The sequence below is a fragment of the Leucoraja erinacea genome, chromosome 1, assembly GCF_028641065.1.
Source record: "Leucoraja erinacea ecotype New England chromosome 1, Leri_hhj_1, whole genome shotgun sequence".
In the NCBI taxonomy this organism is placed as follows: Eukaryota; Metazoa; Chordata; class Chondrichthyes; order Rajiformes; family Rajidae; genus Leucoraja; species Leucoraja erinaceus.
The window spans coordinates 94,985,441-95,002,449 of NC_073377.1; the positions used below are offsets into that span (position 1 = coordinate 94,985,441).

General features: G+C 39.8%; 1 protein-coding gene across 7 annotated transcripts in view; it reads right to left on the minus strand.

Annotated features, from left to right (window-relative positions):
- Positions 1-3,590: 3,590 nt before the first annotated feature.
- Positions 3,591-17,009, minus strand: part of lin54 (lin-54 DREAM MuvB core complex component) — a 97,302-nt gene continuing 83,883 nt past the window's right edge. For all 7 annotated transcript variants that reach the window (XM_055639471.1, XM_055639462.1, XM_055639429.1 and 4 more), the window contains 3 exons: positions 15,553-15,690; positions 11,158-11,360; positions 3,591-9,020 (listed from right to left, as the gene is read on the minus strand). In XM_055639471.1, coding sequence (XP_055495446.1) covers positions 8,819-9,020; positions 11,158-11,360; positions 15,553-15,690 — 543 coding nt within the window. In that variant the 3' untranslated portion in view covers positions 3,591-8,818. The remainder of the gene's footprint in view (positions 9,021-11,157; positions 11,361-15,552; positions 15,691-17,009) is intronic.

The window sequence follows — 17,009 nt, forward strand, 5'->3', positions numbered from 1 at the left end:
TTTTAATATTTTACCTTGTATGTATCGTTAGCTTTTAGAAATGTTTGAATGGTGCACTGACTGGCTGACATTTTTAAATTTCGTTGTACATGGTTCATGTTACAATGACAATAAAGAAACTATTCTATTCTATTCTATTCTACAAACACCAAGAATATAAAATAAAGATAATATACTATAGTCCTTATATCTACTTTTCTGTAAAATGCTTGAAGGTTGAGTACGGTATGTAAAAAGATAAGTAATCGAGTTCAAGTTAGTTTGGGTTCCGATAGGCCATAATCAAGCCATGTTTTAATTTTATAATCAAGTAGACTTCCACTTTTAAGTGCGCTAGCCAAAGGTTGGTTGGGATGGGAAACCCCCAAGAGGAAGATCAATAAACAGAGTCAGGTAGTCAGGAATTGCAGGTCCTGCTGTTAAAGGTCATTTGTTTATACCTATCACACTGCAGAAAAGTTTCCCTATGATTGTCTCATGTAGGAACTAAATAGAGGACACCTTTTTCTTATGGAGAGACATACTGGGAAGGTGGAATTAACAGAATTCTGGAAGTAGGTCATATCTGTCATCAACATTAACAATGAAGAACACGCTGGCCTTTCAAATATAAAGCTCGAGTCATTGTACCTTCAGGTCATGTCCTATATTCAACTGTTCCAGATTGTAGGCTAGGATCCCAAAAGCAAGTTTTAAAGATCAACATCTCTATACGTATAAAAGTCTCATCTTGTATGTATGGGTGTGTGCATCTATGCGTGTGTGTGTGTAAGCGTCTTTCTACCTTTTTCAAAACGACACGCGCTAGCGCAGACATTTTCACAGATTATTAATCACATTAACCCCCTCCACAAAATAAACTGCTTAATTTCACATTTCAGGCTATATTTCACAAGTTACAGCGTTTTAAAAATAGTCAAAACCAAAGATCCGCTCTATGATCTTTGGCCAAAAACCAAGTTTTCAAATGGCAAACCTCCTTCAACCCGCTTCGAGTGACGTCGCAAAGTGGGGGTGGGTGGCCACCAGCTTCCAATGATGTCAGGGAGAGGGCCACATTCGGGTGCATGTGACAAATAAAATTGACTTTGAATTAACGGTCCGCTTTTTCTGACCCGGGCTTCTACCCGCGACGCATCGAGACCGCGACGGTGAAAGACATCGAGACCGCAGCGGTGAGGCCTCGCGACGATGGGCGAGGGTAGTTGCTACGTATACACTCCCTCTCTCGCCCCTCCCTCCCCTCCACCCTCATAACTCCCCTCCCTCCCCCCCACTCTACCCCCCTCACTCTCTACCCCCTCCATCTCTGCCCCTCTCCCTCTCTACCCCCCCCCCCCCCCTCTCGTTCTCTACCCCCCTCCCCCTCTCTAGGGATTGAAGAGGGAGGTCTCGCCCTCTCCCTCTCTCCCCTCTCTGACCCCCACTCTACCCCCCTCCCTCTCTCCCTCCCCCCCTCCCTTTCTAAGGATTGAAGAGGGAGGGTGAAGAGAAGGAGGAGGGAGTGCTGGGGGATGAGGAGAAATTATCCATAACTGCGCAGTTGGGGGCTGTGGGCGAGTGGTCTTCTTCTTCTTGTGTATGGCATGCACAGCCCAAAGTTGTAGGACAACTTGTCCTATTTGATCTTATTTGATTGTATTCGTCGAAACAGGGTGGACCACGTGAAGGTTGCAATCTCGCACCCTCGCGTGAGCGGTAGAATATTGCGTTAGGGGAACGGTTGAATGATGGAATATTGCATTGGGGGAGCAGATCCAACAGGTCTGCACTTGGTCTAGTTGAAATTAAAATTGGCGCCATATTGTTAAAATCATGAAAAACCCCTCGTGGGCCGGATAAATCTGGTCAAGCTGGTCGTCCTACCCAAATTCCTGTATCTTTTCCAGCACGTCCCTATACTTATCACTAAATCTTTTTTTGATAAATTAGAAAGGACAATATCTAAATTTTTATGTGGTGGCAAACCGGCTAGAATCCGAAAGGCGATACTGCAGTCTCCTAAGAGTGACGGCAGTTTGGCACTTCCTGACTTAAGGCGATACTATTGGGCAGCTAACTTGCAAAAACTCCTGTATTGGATGAATGATGATTGCGACCACCTACCGACCTGGGTACACATGGAAAAGGCGAGTTCACATCTCCCGTTGCGGTCTGTCCTATGCTCCCAACTCCCCCTTCCTATAACATCTGTGGGTGCAGGCCCAATTGCGTCCCTCTCGCTCAAGATATGGAGTCAACTCAGGAAAAACTTTGGTTTACAAGGCCCTTCCATCTTGACCCCACTGCTTAAAAACCACATCTTTAAACCTTCAAGTACAGACCAGGCATTCAAAACCTGGCATAGCAATGTATCAAAAACCTATACAAGGATGGCATCTTTTCGTCTTTTGCGGAGCTCTCGTCCAACTATAGCCTCCCAAACTCCCACCTTTTTCATTTTTTCCAGATTAGGGATTTTGTGAAGAAGACATTCCCCCATTTCCCAAATCGCCCCCCTGAAACCCTGACCGATACCATCTTAGCTCTAGATCCCAACCGGAAGAAATGCATCTCTGTTTTGTATAACTTGTTAGGGTCGGTTATATTGAAACCTCATACCTCATTAAAAGCTGCGTGGGAGGGTGAGCTGAATACAAAACTAACAGACCAGCAATGGGACTCTGCCTTGGATTTGATCCATTCTTCCTCCATGTGTGCCCGTCATGGCCTAATCCAATGCAAAGTCCTTCACAAAGTCCACTACACAAATGCAAGATTATCTAGAATTTACCCCGCTGTTAGGGACACCTGCAACAGATGTAATCAATCTCCTGCCAACCATAGCCATATGTTTTGGTCTTGCCCTAAGCTAGCAGCTTTTTGGAGGAGTGGTTTCGACTTGATAAGCAGAGTCTACAGCCAGACTATTCCTCCAAACCCACTGTCAGCCATTTTCGGTACCCCTCCCAACACCAACCTCTCTGTTGCGGTGAAACGGGTTCTAGCTTTTACAACCTTGTTAGCCCGGAGACTGATCTTGCTTAACTGGAGGCTCACCTGTCCCCCGACACACACCCGCTGGATTAAGGAGGTGCTTTACAATTTAAAGCTTGAAAAACTTAGGTTCTCTCTCAAAGGCTCTACCAAGACTTTCCTAGATACATGGAACCCTTTCTTGGAACTTGTTAACTCTCTCAACTTGTCCCCGGACTCGGAAGAGGACTGAGTGCTCTCCACCATTGTTCTGCTCTACTGCAGCTGCTCTCCCCTTAACCCCCCCCCCCACACTTATTTATTTAATTACTTACTTATTTACTGTTATTAGTGACCCCCTTTTTAAAAAATTTTTTTTAGTACTTTTTGTTTCGTTTATCTTACCATATTTGTGTGGATGTGTATGTATGTGAGTGTTGTTTGTCCCCGTTTGGTTCCGACCTGATTCGGGTGGGTTGAAGGTGGGTAAGGGTAAGGGCTTTCAGGGTCGCTTACATACTGTTGCACAATTATGCCTTGACTGTCACTGTCTGTTATCATTGTATGTATGCAAATTGCTGTGAAATTCAAATAAAAAGATTTAAATCAAAATCATGACAAATGAACAATAAAACAAGTGGCCAATGATAATATTTATTATAAATGCAGCTATTTACCATATATAAAAATTGGCATTAAAGTACAACCCAAAAAAACTGATGCTACAACATAAGTACTGGTAAAATTTATTAACACAAACACCTTCGAATTAGATTAAAAATATTGTGTGAAATCATCAAGGAACTTGAAAAACATTTATGTTTGATTTTGTTCAAAGCACGGCAACATAATTTTTGTACTCGATTGTTAAGATGCTGATGTCCTATGAATAGAAGACATGTGGGGGCATTGCTTTAAAACCACATGTCAATTATACTTAAATCACATGGTAGCAAAGTGAAGATGCTGCAGATCCCTTAAAAGTAGCTAGTCTGTGTACAGTTTAATGTGGTGTAGATTCCCTTTAAATGTCTGAAGGAGCAAATGATAAAGATAAATCAGGTATACCATGCTCAGGCAATTACATCTGATTTCTCTAAAAATTAAAGTGTTGAACCTGTTTCACATTGATAGCCAGGTCATGAAACATTGCAGCAGTAAAACTTTCTTGGGCAGCAACAGCAATTCTACATACATCATTTTCAGTAAAGCACAGAATATATAAATTTAAAGACAGGATGAGAGAGGCAACAAAAACAATGAAATTACAGATATCAGCCAATGTTTATTTATTCAAAATGCACACATAAGAAGCAACAAATGAAAAAGTATTGTGCTATCTTTCTTTGCTTTTAACTGTATGAAATAATTGCTACCCCACCCCCCCATGTGATTGTATAGAGTGATGCAAGCTTGTACTCTGCTGCTAGTGCACTAGCATATTAAATGCAAGCAGAGAGCAAGTATAAATGTTTTGACAAAACTTAATTAAAAGAAAGAGCTCAACTTCAGTTTATAAATAGTTTTGGACGTTCAACAAACAAAGCTTGGCATCACAACCTCAGAATAGCTTCAAATCCAGGTGATGAGAGATAACCACAATGAAATATAGAAATTTATACTCTGCAATGTCATAATCCAATTCTAACTTCCTCAAATTGTGTGAAACAGAAATGGCCATATATATGCAATCTTTAAAAATAAACATTAAGTTTGACTAATTGCTGTTATATTCCTGAACAAAATATAAATTTAATAAAATAGCTGGTAAACCCAATTAGTTACACTGTATCACTTCATATCACATAATGTTGTATTTTTAAATCGTAATGTTATATTTTACCCCTCAAATATCTCACACTCAATTTCACAATGCAACTAGCAAGGCTATAATTTCAAGATGACAAGCTTTATTCAGGCAATAAATTTGTCCATTAGTCAACATTGATACTTTTTCTTAAAATGTATCTCCGAAAAATAAACAACATGGACCAATCACTGTCATTGTGATTTCTAAAATCTGGAATGCTTCAAAGGAGATGATAACCTGATGACGGTTTAGGATGATTAAAGAGAAATCTGAATTTCTTAATTAATATTAATGAAAGTAAAATAAGACAACAGAATGATATGGTCAAGAAGGATTATATTATGTAAAAAATCCTGGGACCAACAACATTTGAATAATTTTTGAAGCGAGTTTTACTTTAGGGACCATGTACGAGACCAAAAGAGACTATTTTCAACCCACCATTTTGATCTTGAGCCTTTGCTACATATATTCTGGTAGACCTCTATGTAATCTTGACAAAGCTGCTGACAAAAGTCACTGGTAAAGAGAGGACAAGATAGAGGTCAAGAATACAACAAGATTGCATGTTGTGTCACTGTGCTGAAAAACAATACGGTTTGGCATCATGGTTAAAATTTTTAAATCACAGAAACTCAGATAGTACAAGTAGACAATATTTAACAATAAATAACACAATTTGAGTCTTAGGATAAGGGTTTTAAGATTTAACAGAGAAACATTAAAGAAACCCATGAATAAAACTTCTCCCAACTTGCAACTACAGCCATTTTCTTGCTCCCTTGGGTAAGAAATAATGCAGTGATCTGAAAGAGAAAGTTGGGGTGGAAGATTGCAACCTTCACGTGGTCCACCCTGTTTAGACGAATGCCACCAACCCGGCATGCACAATCAAATAAGATCAATAGAACAAGTTGTCCTACAACTTTAGGCTGTGCACGCCATATGCAAGAAGAAGAAAAAGAAAGAGAAAGTCCAAAGACAACGGCAGTCTAAACTGCAAAACATCTTATCCAGTTTGACTTTCAGGAAGGTGAGAATTTCTTACTAGAGTGAGCAGACTGCAAATGTGAAGGTTCAGAGTCAACTGCTTATCTGTGTTATCCAATGCCTCACAGCCAGTTGCTAAGAGGTAACCAAGAACAGTGGGAAGATGAGTTATGATTTCATTAGCGTTTTTTCATTTATTCTCCATAGCAATGCATTTGAGTAATTGAAACTTAAATCAGACAGTAAAGGATCCATGCCACCAGATTCCAGAGTATCAGACATTAATACCTCCAGTACATAGCAAACTTCCGACAAAAATTTAAATATATAATTTTGGTCTCCATAAGACTATTTTCTTAAAACATTTTGGGCTAACATTTTAGCTTGTACGTATTATAACTGAATTTGACAAACTGCAGCCACGTTGGGTTCATTCTCTATCCTCTTGTAATCAATGCCTATGTATAAAAAGGCCATCAATAGTATAAAGTTGATTATTGATCAATAAGGTGATATATTAAAAAAAAATTAACCATTCTATTTAAACACATTTAAAATCTAGCTACATGGGATTCATCAAGCTGTGAATTTGATAGTAATGTTAGAAATAACCAGTTAACTATGAATATTGTCACAATTAGAATGCTGTAAAATTGGTAGCATAATTGTCTTTGAGAACGTTATATTTATTGGGATCTCTACAAGTAGTTAAAAAAACCATGCACTGCTTCTTAATGTTACATGGGCATCCTAAATCAACTGTCAGAAATATTAAAATATGAAAAATGAAGTGCACTGAAAATATATTTACAATCACCAATCACCAATGTTCACTGAAAATTAAAAAAAATAATAGCTGATGCTGGTAATCAGTCATAAAATAGAAAATGTTGGAGGGACTCAGAAGGTCAGGCAAGACCTGTAGAGGGAGAAACAGAGTTAATGATTTAGATTGATGAACTTCCTTCATGACCATCCTGATGAAATAACATCAATTCTCTATTTCCACAGATGCTGCCGGACCAACTGAGTTTCTTCGCGTTTTCTGCTCCTATTACTTATGCTCTCTGATCTGGCTGCCATGAGTACTTCAACAGGAATTTTTAAAAAACGCAACTAAAATAAATTTGCACCCATGACTTTAAAGTTTTCATTATAAAATCTATTTATCCAGATATTATTAAACAAGGTGAAAGTAATGTAAATAAAGCATACTTCAGTTGCTAAAAACCTACTGGGTTGTATTTGTTTGGGTAGGGAAAATAGTATTACACGAAGAATGAGGAAATACGGATAAATGAGAAGAAACTGTACAGGAAAATACATAAGAAAAAAGTCAGGAAAATGTGAAACCTGCTTCTTCAAATTAATGCCAACAAAACACCCACAGAAACAACCAGACAATTTTCACAATCTACATACTCACTCCAAGTGCCATTTGGCTAGCCCAAGTCTTTTATGTTCAATATTTAAATAGACATAATACAGCTGCAGTGACTAAATTAACAGTATATACAAAATTAGTAGAGCACGCCAATCACTGATGCAGCAGAGAAAGACAATGCATATCCCCACTTAAAACCTGATAAAGTACAAGCTTGAGAAGCGTTGTCCATTAAAACACATTTTATACGTCATCACTCAAGTCATAATTAATCTAAGGCATGTATGGATTTTTAATTAGCATCAAATACCCTGTTCTAACATTCTGTAAAAATACATTTTTAAAAACATTTTTATCTGTTGCATGTTAACAGACTATTCCTTGTTATATGAAAATAGCAGTAATTAACAAGCTTTTGTGAAGATTATGACACTGAGAACACTGGTTTTGATAAACTGACTGCTTAATCTTGATATTAAACAGGCAACACCTCCAATAGATCTTTCTGTAGCTGCATATCACAAAGAAATCATGTAGCAATACTTTAGAAAGTACTTTATTATTTTTTTAAAGAAACAGGATACTGCTGAGTTTCAATGGTCAAATTAAGAAAAGGTTATGGTCTGCCTGTATTTAGAGGTTAAGAAACAAAGTGTTTTGAATTTTTGCATTTTGCACTGTCACTGTAATGAATATGTTCAGGTCAACAGGTCCTTTTACAGGTTTCTACATGAAAGCTTGTCATGGCAAAAAAGGTCAAAGAAAGGCAATTTAAGTGGGAGGAGCAGAAATTCCTTCTCGCCACACTATTTTGTGCCATTCTATAGCCCTGTCCATTGGCAGCTTTTAGGTATGGTTACTCAGAGGCGCAAGTTTCAATAGGTCAAGCGAGCCGATAACTACTAGTTCCCACAGAGGAAGAAGGCTCACCTTCGAGTTGATCACGTGTGATAAAGCACCACTTAACACAATTACTAGCAAATGGCACTTGTAGGTCCACAGATTTTTACTGTGCTCCAGACCAGGTGACTCGATCATTGGTGTATCCCGAAAGGAAGGGTGTGTACATTTACATTGTCAAAACAAAATCATACATAATGCTGAGCTTTTCAGCCAATTAAAATCTAATTTCCACCCTCAGGTTCCAACATTTTTAAAACAGAGTCCTTGCATCAAAAAACTTGATCCTTTGTAGAAAGTCATTTCTGAAGTTATTAAACAGCAGGTACTCCACTGTCAAATTCCAAAACAATTTGTACCTGTGGCTAAAAGACAGTCATCATTCTGGGGGATGGAATTTAGAATAGTCAACAAAACCATAACATTTTGGATGACAGATGATCAACAAAGAAAGCAGCCTTGCATAGAGGGATGCAAAATATGTAAAATGTCACCAAAAGCATCAAAATTGTGCCTCCTTCATAAGTTTTGCATATTCACACTGATTTACATCATAAAATCTACTTTGTATCCTAAGCATTTAAGTTTAAAAAAGGCACCGTAGTCAGACAAATCGCAGAAAATCTGCTAAGAAATAATCTGACTTATTGAAAGCCTTTGCTAACCGTACAGCTGTAAAACATGGCAAGCACAAAACTGTTAAGCATTTTTGTTTTAAAATCGTAGAATTTTTTCAAGTGATTCTTCCTGTTCAGCTCCCACAGTGAAGCACACATGGATCAGCAGCTAAGAGTACAAGCATCGCCTTTGGCTTTGCCCGCTGAGTTTATAATCTGCATTAAGCAACGACCAAATTCTTCAAGAATCATATGTTCAGTGACAGCTTTTGTTTGGCTATTCTTCTCTCCTTCCTCAGCTTGTGCAAGAAGACACTCACAAGTTGCTTCTGCTACTTCCTTTGTAACAAACGTGAAAGGCAACCTGTAACAAAAAAAAAATCACAATTAAGGGTCTGACAAAAGGAAATCATTGGTAATTTTTTATATTTTAAAGGTACTTTTGGAAAAATTCCTCCATTGAAGTGGAATTTGATGCAAGGTACAAAATGTGTGTAGGAGCCATTAAGCTTATGTCAGTATATTATAGCCATGTCTAACATTTTTAATATTTTAGTTTTTATCAGTCTGTACTTTTGTAGGTGGGATTTGATACATTGAAGGGGTGTGTCTATTGAGACTATATGAGACTAGTGCAGACTCATAGATTAGGAGTCAGTTAGGTCTCGGAAAGATGATGAGAATACAGTTTCTTGCCACACACACACACATGATCATGACACACACAAGTTAATAAGACAACATTCTTTTATAAGAAGAAACTTTCATATGATTTAAATGACATGAATGGAACAGCAATTGATAACGGAAAGTGATGGATTATTTCTTTGCTATATACTACTTCAATAAAAGACCAATTAATCAAGAAACAACGTTTGGAAGATTTGTTTTTACTATCTTAAGTGTGTCGTGAGTGCATAAAATATAACTCCTAACCAGCCCGTGGAGTAATGGCTATTGAATTTGGACTTTTAGAATGTCGTAAAGACTGCCATTATAATGTGTTTTAAATGGGACTATGTTTCTGGAAGGTGGAGAATAGGAAGCAAGTCAAAGGGCATTCACCAGGCACATTCACAAAGAGGTTCCAGTCAAACAATAGTCATAGAGTCATAGTTATAAAGTCATGATCCATCTCAGTTTCTACCCAACACCCATGATTGCAAAAACTAGTTCTCAGCCAACTCAATTCACCGTACTTGTCCAAGAAAAGGCAGAGGGCACTGGGTACCGCAAATTATTATTATTATTAGAATCTGCAGTTCTTTGTGTCTGCTATGTTGCAGCCATTCAAATAACACAAATTCACCCTTACAGAATTCACAAATCTTTAACCAAAAATTTGAGATACGGAATATAATTAATTCTCACAGAATGCGAGGGGAAAATAAATTAAAGAAATATGCATCATTTGATTCTCATCTTGCACTCCTTTCCATATGCGCAGATGGCATGGCTTTGAGTTATTCGAAGCTGCGATACGGACAGTTTTTCAGGGACGCAACCACCCCCTTCCATTTGGTGGGAGTGTCGCCTGTATTGGTAATTGGGGAGATAAGGTTCCGTAAACCTGAATGACGAGATTTTGGCGAGTATGGGTTTTATCGTGGTGAGGAGGCAGTAGGCAGTTTGGGGCTCTTGAACCTGCTGCTTACATGGATGGAAGATGCAGAAATCCTCAAATTTTAAAAGGCATCCAAACTACTCAATCAAACAACTTGTCTACAGGGTAAAGGAGCCAGGATGGGAGATTAATCTGTGTTTAAGAGGGAACTGCAGATGCTGGAGAATCGAAGGTTACACAAAAAAGCTGGAGAAACTCAGCGGGTGCAGCAGCATCTATGGAGCGAAGGAAATAGGCAACGTTTCGGGCCGAAACCCTTCTTCAGACTGATCGGGGGCAGGGGTGGGTGGGGACAAGAAAGGGAAAAGGAGGAGTGGCCAGAAGGCTGGGGGATGGGAGGAGACAGCAGGGGGGCTGAGGAAGGGGAGGAGACAGCAAGGACTAACAAAATTGGGAGAATTCGATGTTCATGCCCGGGATGCAGAACCGGAAATTGGAGGAACAGCACCTCATATTCCGTTTGGGGAGTCTGCACCCCGGGGGCATGAACATCGAATTCTCCCAATTTTGTTAGTCCTTGCTGTCTCCTCCCCTTCCTCAGCCCCCCTGCTGTCTCCTCCCATCCCCCAGCCTTCTGGCCACTCCTCCTTTTCCCTTTCTTGTCCCCACCCACCCCCGCCCCCGATCAGTCTGAAGAAGGGTTTCGGCCCGAAACGTTGCCTATTTCCTTCGATTATAGATGCTGCTGCAACTCCAGCTTTTTTGTGTAACCTGGGAGATTAATCTAACTTGCTTATCTCTTTGGTTGGCATACGTACAATATGGCAAAGAACTGCATGTTATGTGGTAATTTTCTGCAATTCCATGAACAAATTAAAAAAAATCTGCAATCTAAAAGCTGATACTGATCACGATCAGAAATTGGAGATCCACCTACTTTCCCCCACTGCTTGTGACAGCTGGTGTGGTTCTGGTGAGTAGATCAGACATCTGCGACGAGAGCTTGGTCTTTGCCGCAGTTTGTTGCTGTACACGAACTTCTGCAGCATCTGCCAAATGCATTAGCGTCTTCCGTTCAGGACTCTCCTCAAAGTTTTTACAGCCGATGCACTTACAAATTGATGAACACATGATTTTTGCCTGAAAAGTAAAAATATGCAGAGAAAACTATAGACTTCTATGGACTAGCTTTGTTGCACTAAGAACTTCGGTTTTTGAACTAAAATTAAGGTTATTAATTATGTTTTACTATTATATATTATCAGTGTGTATTATCAGATATTATCAGAAATTAAATGTTCTATTGTCAGCTCATATGACAATAAAAATCTCTTGATCCTTCACTAAATATTTATTTTAAAAGAGGAAATGTTTTTAAATTCGCTTATGTGCAGCATTTCTTATAGCCCTGTCCCACGGTACGAGTTAATTCCAAGAGCTCTCCCGAGTTTGCCCTGATTCGAACTTGGAGATTTACGGTAATGGCCGCTCGTCGGTACTCGGGGCACTCGTGGACATTTTTCAACATGTTGAAAAATCTTCACGAGTCTTCCCGTGCTTACCTGCCGTTAGTGAGTCTTCCCGTGCTTACCTGCCGTTAGTGAGTCTTCCCGAGTACCTGCCGTTAGCGTTACGAGCTGCTAAAAGACGTCCCCGAGCTCCGACGTACCCGCTACGTTCATTCTCCGTGCTTACCCCGAGTTTGATTTTTTTTTAACTCAGGAGAGCTCTTGGAATGAACTCGTACTGTGGGACAGGGCTTTTACAATTTATGTTTTACGTGTAGTTTATAAGTGTAAAATATGGAACATAAGTTGGCCTTAAAGACGTTGTGATGAGGATATTTAGACTTGCATTCAAGAAGACCAACAGTAGTGGACCTACTATTTTTATTTCCAGTCTTGGAAGAAAAATAATCAGACAAGGGGAATAGATTCAGAATTATCCTATTTATGTCTCTTAAGTTAAATGTATCATTTATTTGGATGAAAGATTAAGAGGACAAAAAGGTATGAGGAAAGCAGCCTATTTGACCTAAACTCTGAAAGGAAACAGGTTTGACATTAACAAATCCTAAGTCAGAAGATATATTTTTTTCACAACACAGTAGACACGTGGAACAAATGCTAAGAAAGTGATTGCTGCATTAAAAATATCATGATCATCTGCAGAACAGAGACTAAAAGGACCAAATACTCTAAACCACGCGCAAATTAATAATTGTTGGAATTCACAAATGGATAATGCACATCTTGTACATTCCTCACTATATTAAACGTAACTGTTGAGCCCTCTTTCAAGAGTCTCAACAATTCTGTATTCCATATCCGCTCCCACACGTGCGACCATAGTTTTAGAATTGCAATTCCTTATGCTCTCACCTCACATTCCTGTTTCTTCTGGAATTTTTTGAGGATGTGAGAAGTAAAATGGGTGAAGGGGTGCCAGTGGATGTAGTGTATCTAGACATTCAGAAAGCCTTTGATAAGGTCCCGCACGGGAGACTGGTGACTAAAATTAGAGCACATGGTATTGGGGGTAGGGTGTTGACATGGATAGACAATTGGCAGACCGGAAGCAAAGAGTAGGAGTGAATGGGTCCTTTTCAGAATGGCAGGCAGTGGCGAGTGGAGTGCCGCAAGGTTCACTGTTGGGGCCGCAACTGTTTACCATATATATTAATGATTTGGAAGAGGGAAGGTAAGGGGGAGGTACAGCGAGACCTGGATGTCTTTGTACACCGGTCACTGAAAGTTGCCTTGCAGGTACAGCAGGCAGTGAAGAAAGCTAATGGAATGTTGGCCTTCATAACAAGAGGATTTCAGTATAGGAGTAAAGAGGTTCCTCTGCAGTTGTATAGGGCTCCGGTGAGACCACATCTGGATTATTGTGTACAGTTTTGGTCTCCTAATTTGAGGAAGGACATCCTTGTGATTGAAAGTGCAGCGTGGGTTCATGAGATTGATCCCTGGGATGGCGGGGCTGTCATATGAGGAAAGATTGAAAAGACTAGCTTGTATTCACTGGAGTTTAGAAGGATGAGGGGGATCTTATAGAAACATACAAAATTATAAAAGGACTGGACAAGCTAGATGCAGGAAACATGTTCCCAATGTTGGGAGAGTCCAGAACCAGGGGCCACAGTCTTAGAATAAAGGGAGGTCATTTAAGACTGAGGTGAGACCCAGAGAGTTGTGAATTTATGGAATTCCCTGCCACAGAGGGCAGTGGAGGCCAAGTCACTGCATGGATTTAAGAGAGTTAGATAGAGCTCTAGGGGCCAGTGGAGTCAAGGGATATGGGGAGAAGGCAGGCACGGGTTATTGATAGGGGATGATCAGCCATGATCACAATGAATGGCGGTGCTTGCTCGAAGGGCCGAATGGCCTCCTCCTGCACTTATTTTCTATGTTTCTATCCTATCACTTTATTGTCTTGTTTTTTAGTGTCCACCCAAATTGACCATGGATTATTTATGCCAACTCTTGGCTCCCAATGTCACTCAATTAAAATAGCCATTTCTAACCTTCTGTAGTATGAATACAATAATCTTTAGTTTAGTTTAGCGATACAGCGCGGAAACAGGCCCTTCGGCCCACCCAGTCCATGCCAACCAGCGATCACCGCATATTAAGGACAATTTAAGGACATGACACATTAAGGGCATTTTTTACATTTACCAAGCCAATTTACCAACATACCTGCACGTCTTTGGAGTGTGGGAGGAAACCGAAGATCTCAGAAAATACCTACGCGGTTACGGGGAGAACGCACAACTCCGTACAGACAGCACCCATAGTCGGGATCGAACCCGGGTCTCCGGCGCTGCAAGGCAACAACTCTACTGCTGCGCCACCGTGCTTTGGTGGGGACGGGGACAGCAAGAGGTGTCGCAAAATACCTCAAAATCTTTCTGTTAAGATCCTTAATAATGATCCAACAATGTTTTTGGATAACTATCCGATTCAGCAATCGATTGTCAGAGGAAGTGGTTGAGCCAAATACAATTAGGCAAGTACATAGATAGTAAAGCTTTGGAGGGATATGGATCAGGTGCAGGGAAATGGGACTAGTTTAGTTTGGCAACTTGTGTGGCATGGACGAGCTAAGACGAAGGTCCTGCTTCTGTACTGTATAGCTCTGACTATGTGTAGGAAGGAATTGCAGATGCTGATTTACACCGAAGATAGACACAAAATGCTGGACGTTTTGGGTTGAGACTGAAGAAGGGTCTCGACCGGAAACGTCACCCATTCCTTCTATCGAGAGATGCTGCCTGTCCCGCTGGGTTACTCCAGCATTTTGTGTCTATCTTCTATGGCTCAGTTACCATATTAAAAGTACAATGAACATTAAAATTATTCGTTGATGGATTAATTATCACTTGGAAATACAACTATTAAATGCAGTGTAACATTGATATAAAGTGAGTCAGTCTGGTGTTTCAGTATTATCTTTGGAAAACCAGAATTTATCATTTTGAAGTTGCCTCTAAGGTTCGCGGGATGACTCTTGTATGGTTGTGAATAGTCGCCCAAAGAGTCGTACCTTTTTCTGGTCGCCAACATTTTGAACAATTACGGCGACCTGCTGTGAATATGACGGGTGCCGGCAAGTCACCGAAAAAAACGCGTAAGTGGGACAGTTGGACTGAATGGCTGTTTGTGTGACAATACTGTCAATTAACGTGGCAAAGGAGAAAAGTTATGGACATGATACAATTAGAACTCCTCAACACAAACACAATTGAATTTTTTAGACTTTGTTAAGTTAAGTTCTCGATATAGCCGAGATTTACAATTAGATTAATCAGCCCTAGTCTAGGTAAAGAAAAATCAATGGGAAGTTTCACCTTTGGTCAATATTCCATCATTCTTTGAGGGGCAGGAGTATATGACAATAGACAATAGGTGCAGGAGTAGGCTATTCGGCCCTTCGAGCCAGCACCACCATACACTGTGATCATGGCTGATCATCCACATTCAGTACCCCTTTCCTGCCTTCTCACCATATCCCCGGCAAGGCAAGGCTGGGATTCAGCTCAACTATGACAGCCATTAAACTCTCAACAAACTCCATTAACCTCATAGGATTTACGCCTTTTGTATGGCCAAAGGCCATTTGGTAAAGCCAGATTTTACCTCAAGAGTAATCAGGCAAGACACAGAAATAAATATGGGAAGGACAAAACAAATTTCTAGATGCTCACTGAAAAACAAACTTAAACTGAGAATTGAGAACTTGGTTTCTTTCGGAAGCTAAATAAATGTTGGGCTTGAACCAAATTGAAGTGATAGGTATTAAGAATAAAATCCCTTGCAACCATTCTTACCTCATAGCATTCACAATAATTTTTCAAGCACCCTGACCTCTTGCAGTTGCATCCTTTACTATGTCGTCTGTCAGATTCACCTTCTTTACCTTTTCCAATCTTCGGCTTAAATGCTTCTGGATTTCTGTCGAGACATGCCTGGAGAGGAATGAGAAAACTTAGAGCATTTGGAAATATGAAAATGGCAGGTGATTACAAAATGCTGCAACACCGTTTCCTTCAACTTTGCTATCAAAATTGCTGTTGATCAAGACAGTGCATCAGAACTGAGAGGGAAGAAGAAAGATTGCCTGTGTATAGCAGTGTGATGGGAAAGACAGGACCCAATAGGTGATGGGTAGAACCAGGTGAGTTTGTGTGCCAAGGGAGAGAGAAGAGAAGGGGAGATAGACCCAGGTGGGAAGGGGAAAGGTGAATAAAGGAAACCAACATGGAGAGGCAACAGTTACTAGAAGAACACAAGGTGTGGATTAGACACAATTGGAAAATGCATTGTTCATACCACTGGATTGTAAACTCTCCAAGCAAAATATGAGATGTAATATGAGATGTTCTTCCAATTTGCATTTGGCCTCTCCGCAAATTGGAAGAACATCTCATATTTTGCTTGGAGAGTTTACAATCCAGTGGTATGAACAATGCATTTTCCAATTGTGTCTAATGGCAAAGACAGAGGTCACTCAGGTTGGCGTGGAAGTGGGGAGGAGAATTATAATGGCATGAAACCGGAAGTATGAGATGGCCGGTATGAACAGAAAGTAATGCTGTGCAACAGTCAACAGCTTCCTTGTCTTTCTTGTTGATATCCATTTTTAAATTCCACTTAAATTTTACAAATATACAGTTCCATTCCATTGAGTTATTAGTCCAGGACTTCGGATTATAGCAATAATTCAATGCACAACATTATTAATTCTGTCAAAGAATTGTTACCATAGCTATGTGAATATCACATTCACTATATAAGATAAATGACAACATTTTAATAATTCCTCTCTGACAAACGTTTGTATAAAATCAGGTTGTACCTAACACAGGTTCAATGCCCAAAAATCAGCTGTTCAAATACTTTACATTGTTTAAGGTTTAGCTTAGTTAGTCCATTCACAGTAGTATGCCCCAAAATTCCCCAGTTCCAAGTCTGTCTGTGCCAGCCAGAAGTGCCTGACATTAGTTCGGAAGTGAATAAGAATAAGAATATTTGGTAGGTGTAAACATATTTTTCCATCTTTATTTTGTAGGTCGTCCCAAATCCAGCAGGATTTCAGTCTAAAGTGTGCCAAAATTTGGACACTGGAGGATTTTGATTTTATGCAACATGAGGAAACAGTGCCCAAATGAAGGGTATTTTGCAAAAATGCTCCATTCACGTCACCTACAGCTAAATTAACGCAATCAATTTATAGAGAAATAGTAAATTCTAAAAGGATGAAAAGAACAAGCAATTTGTAAATGGT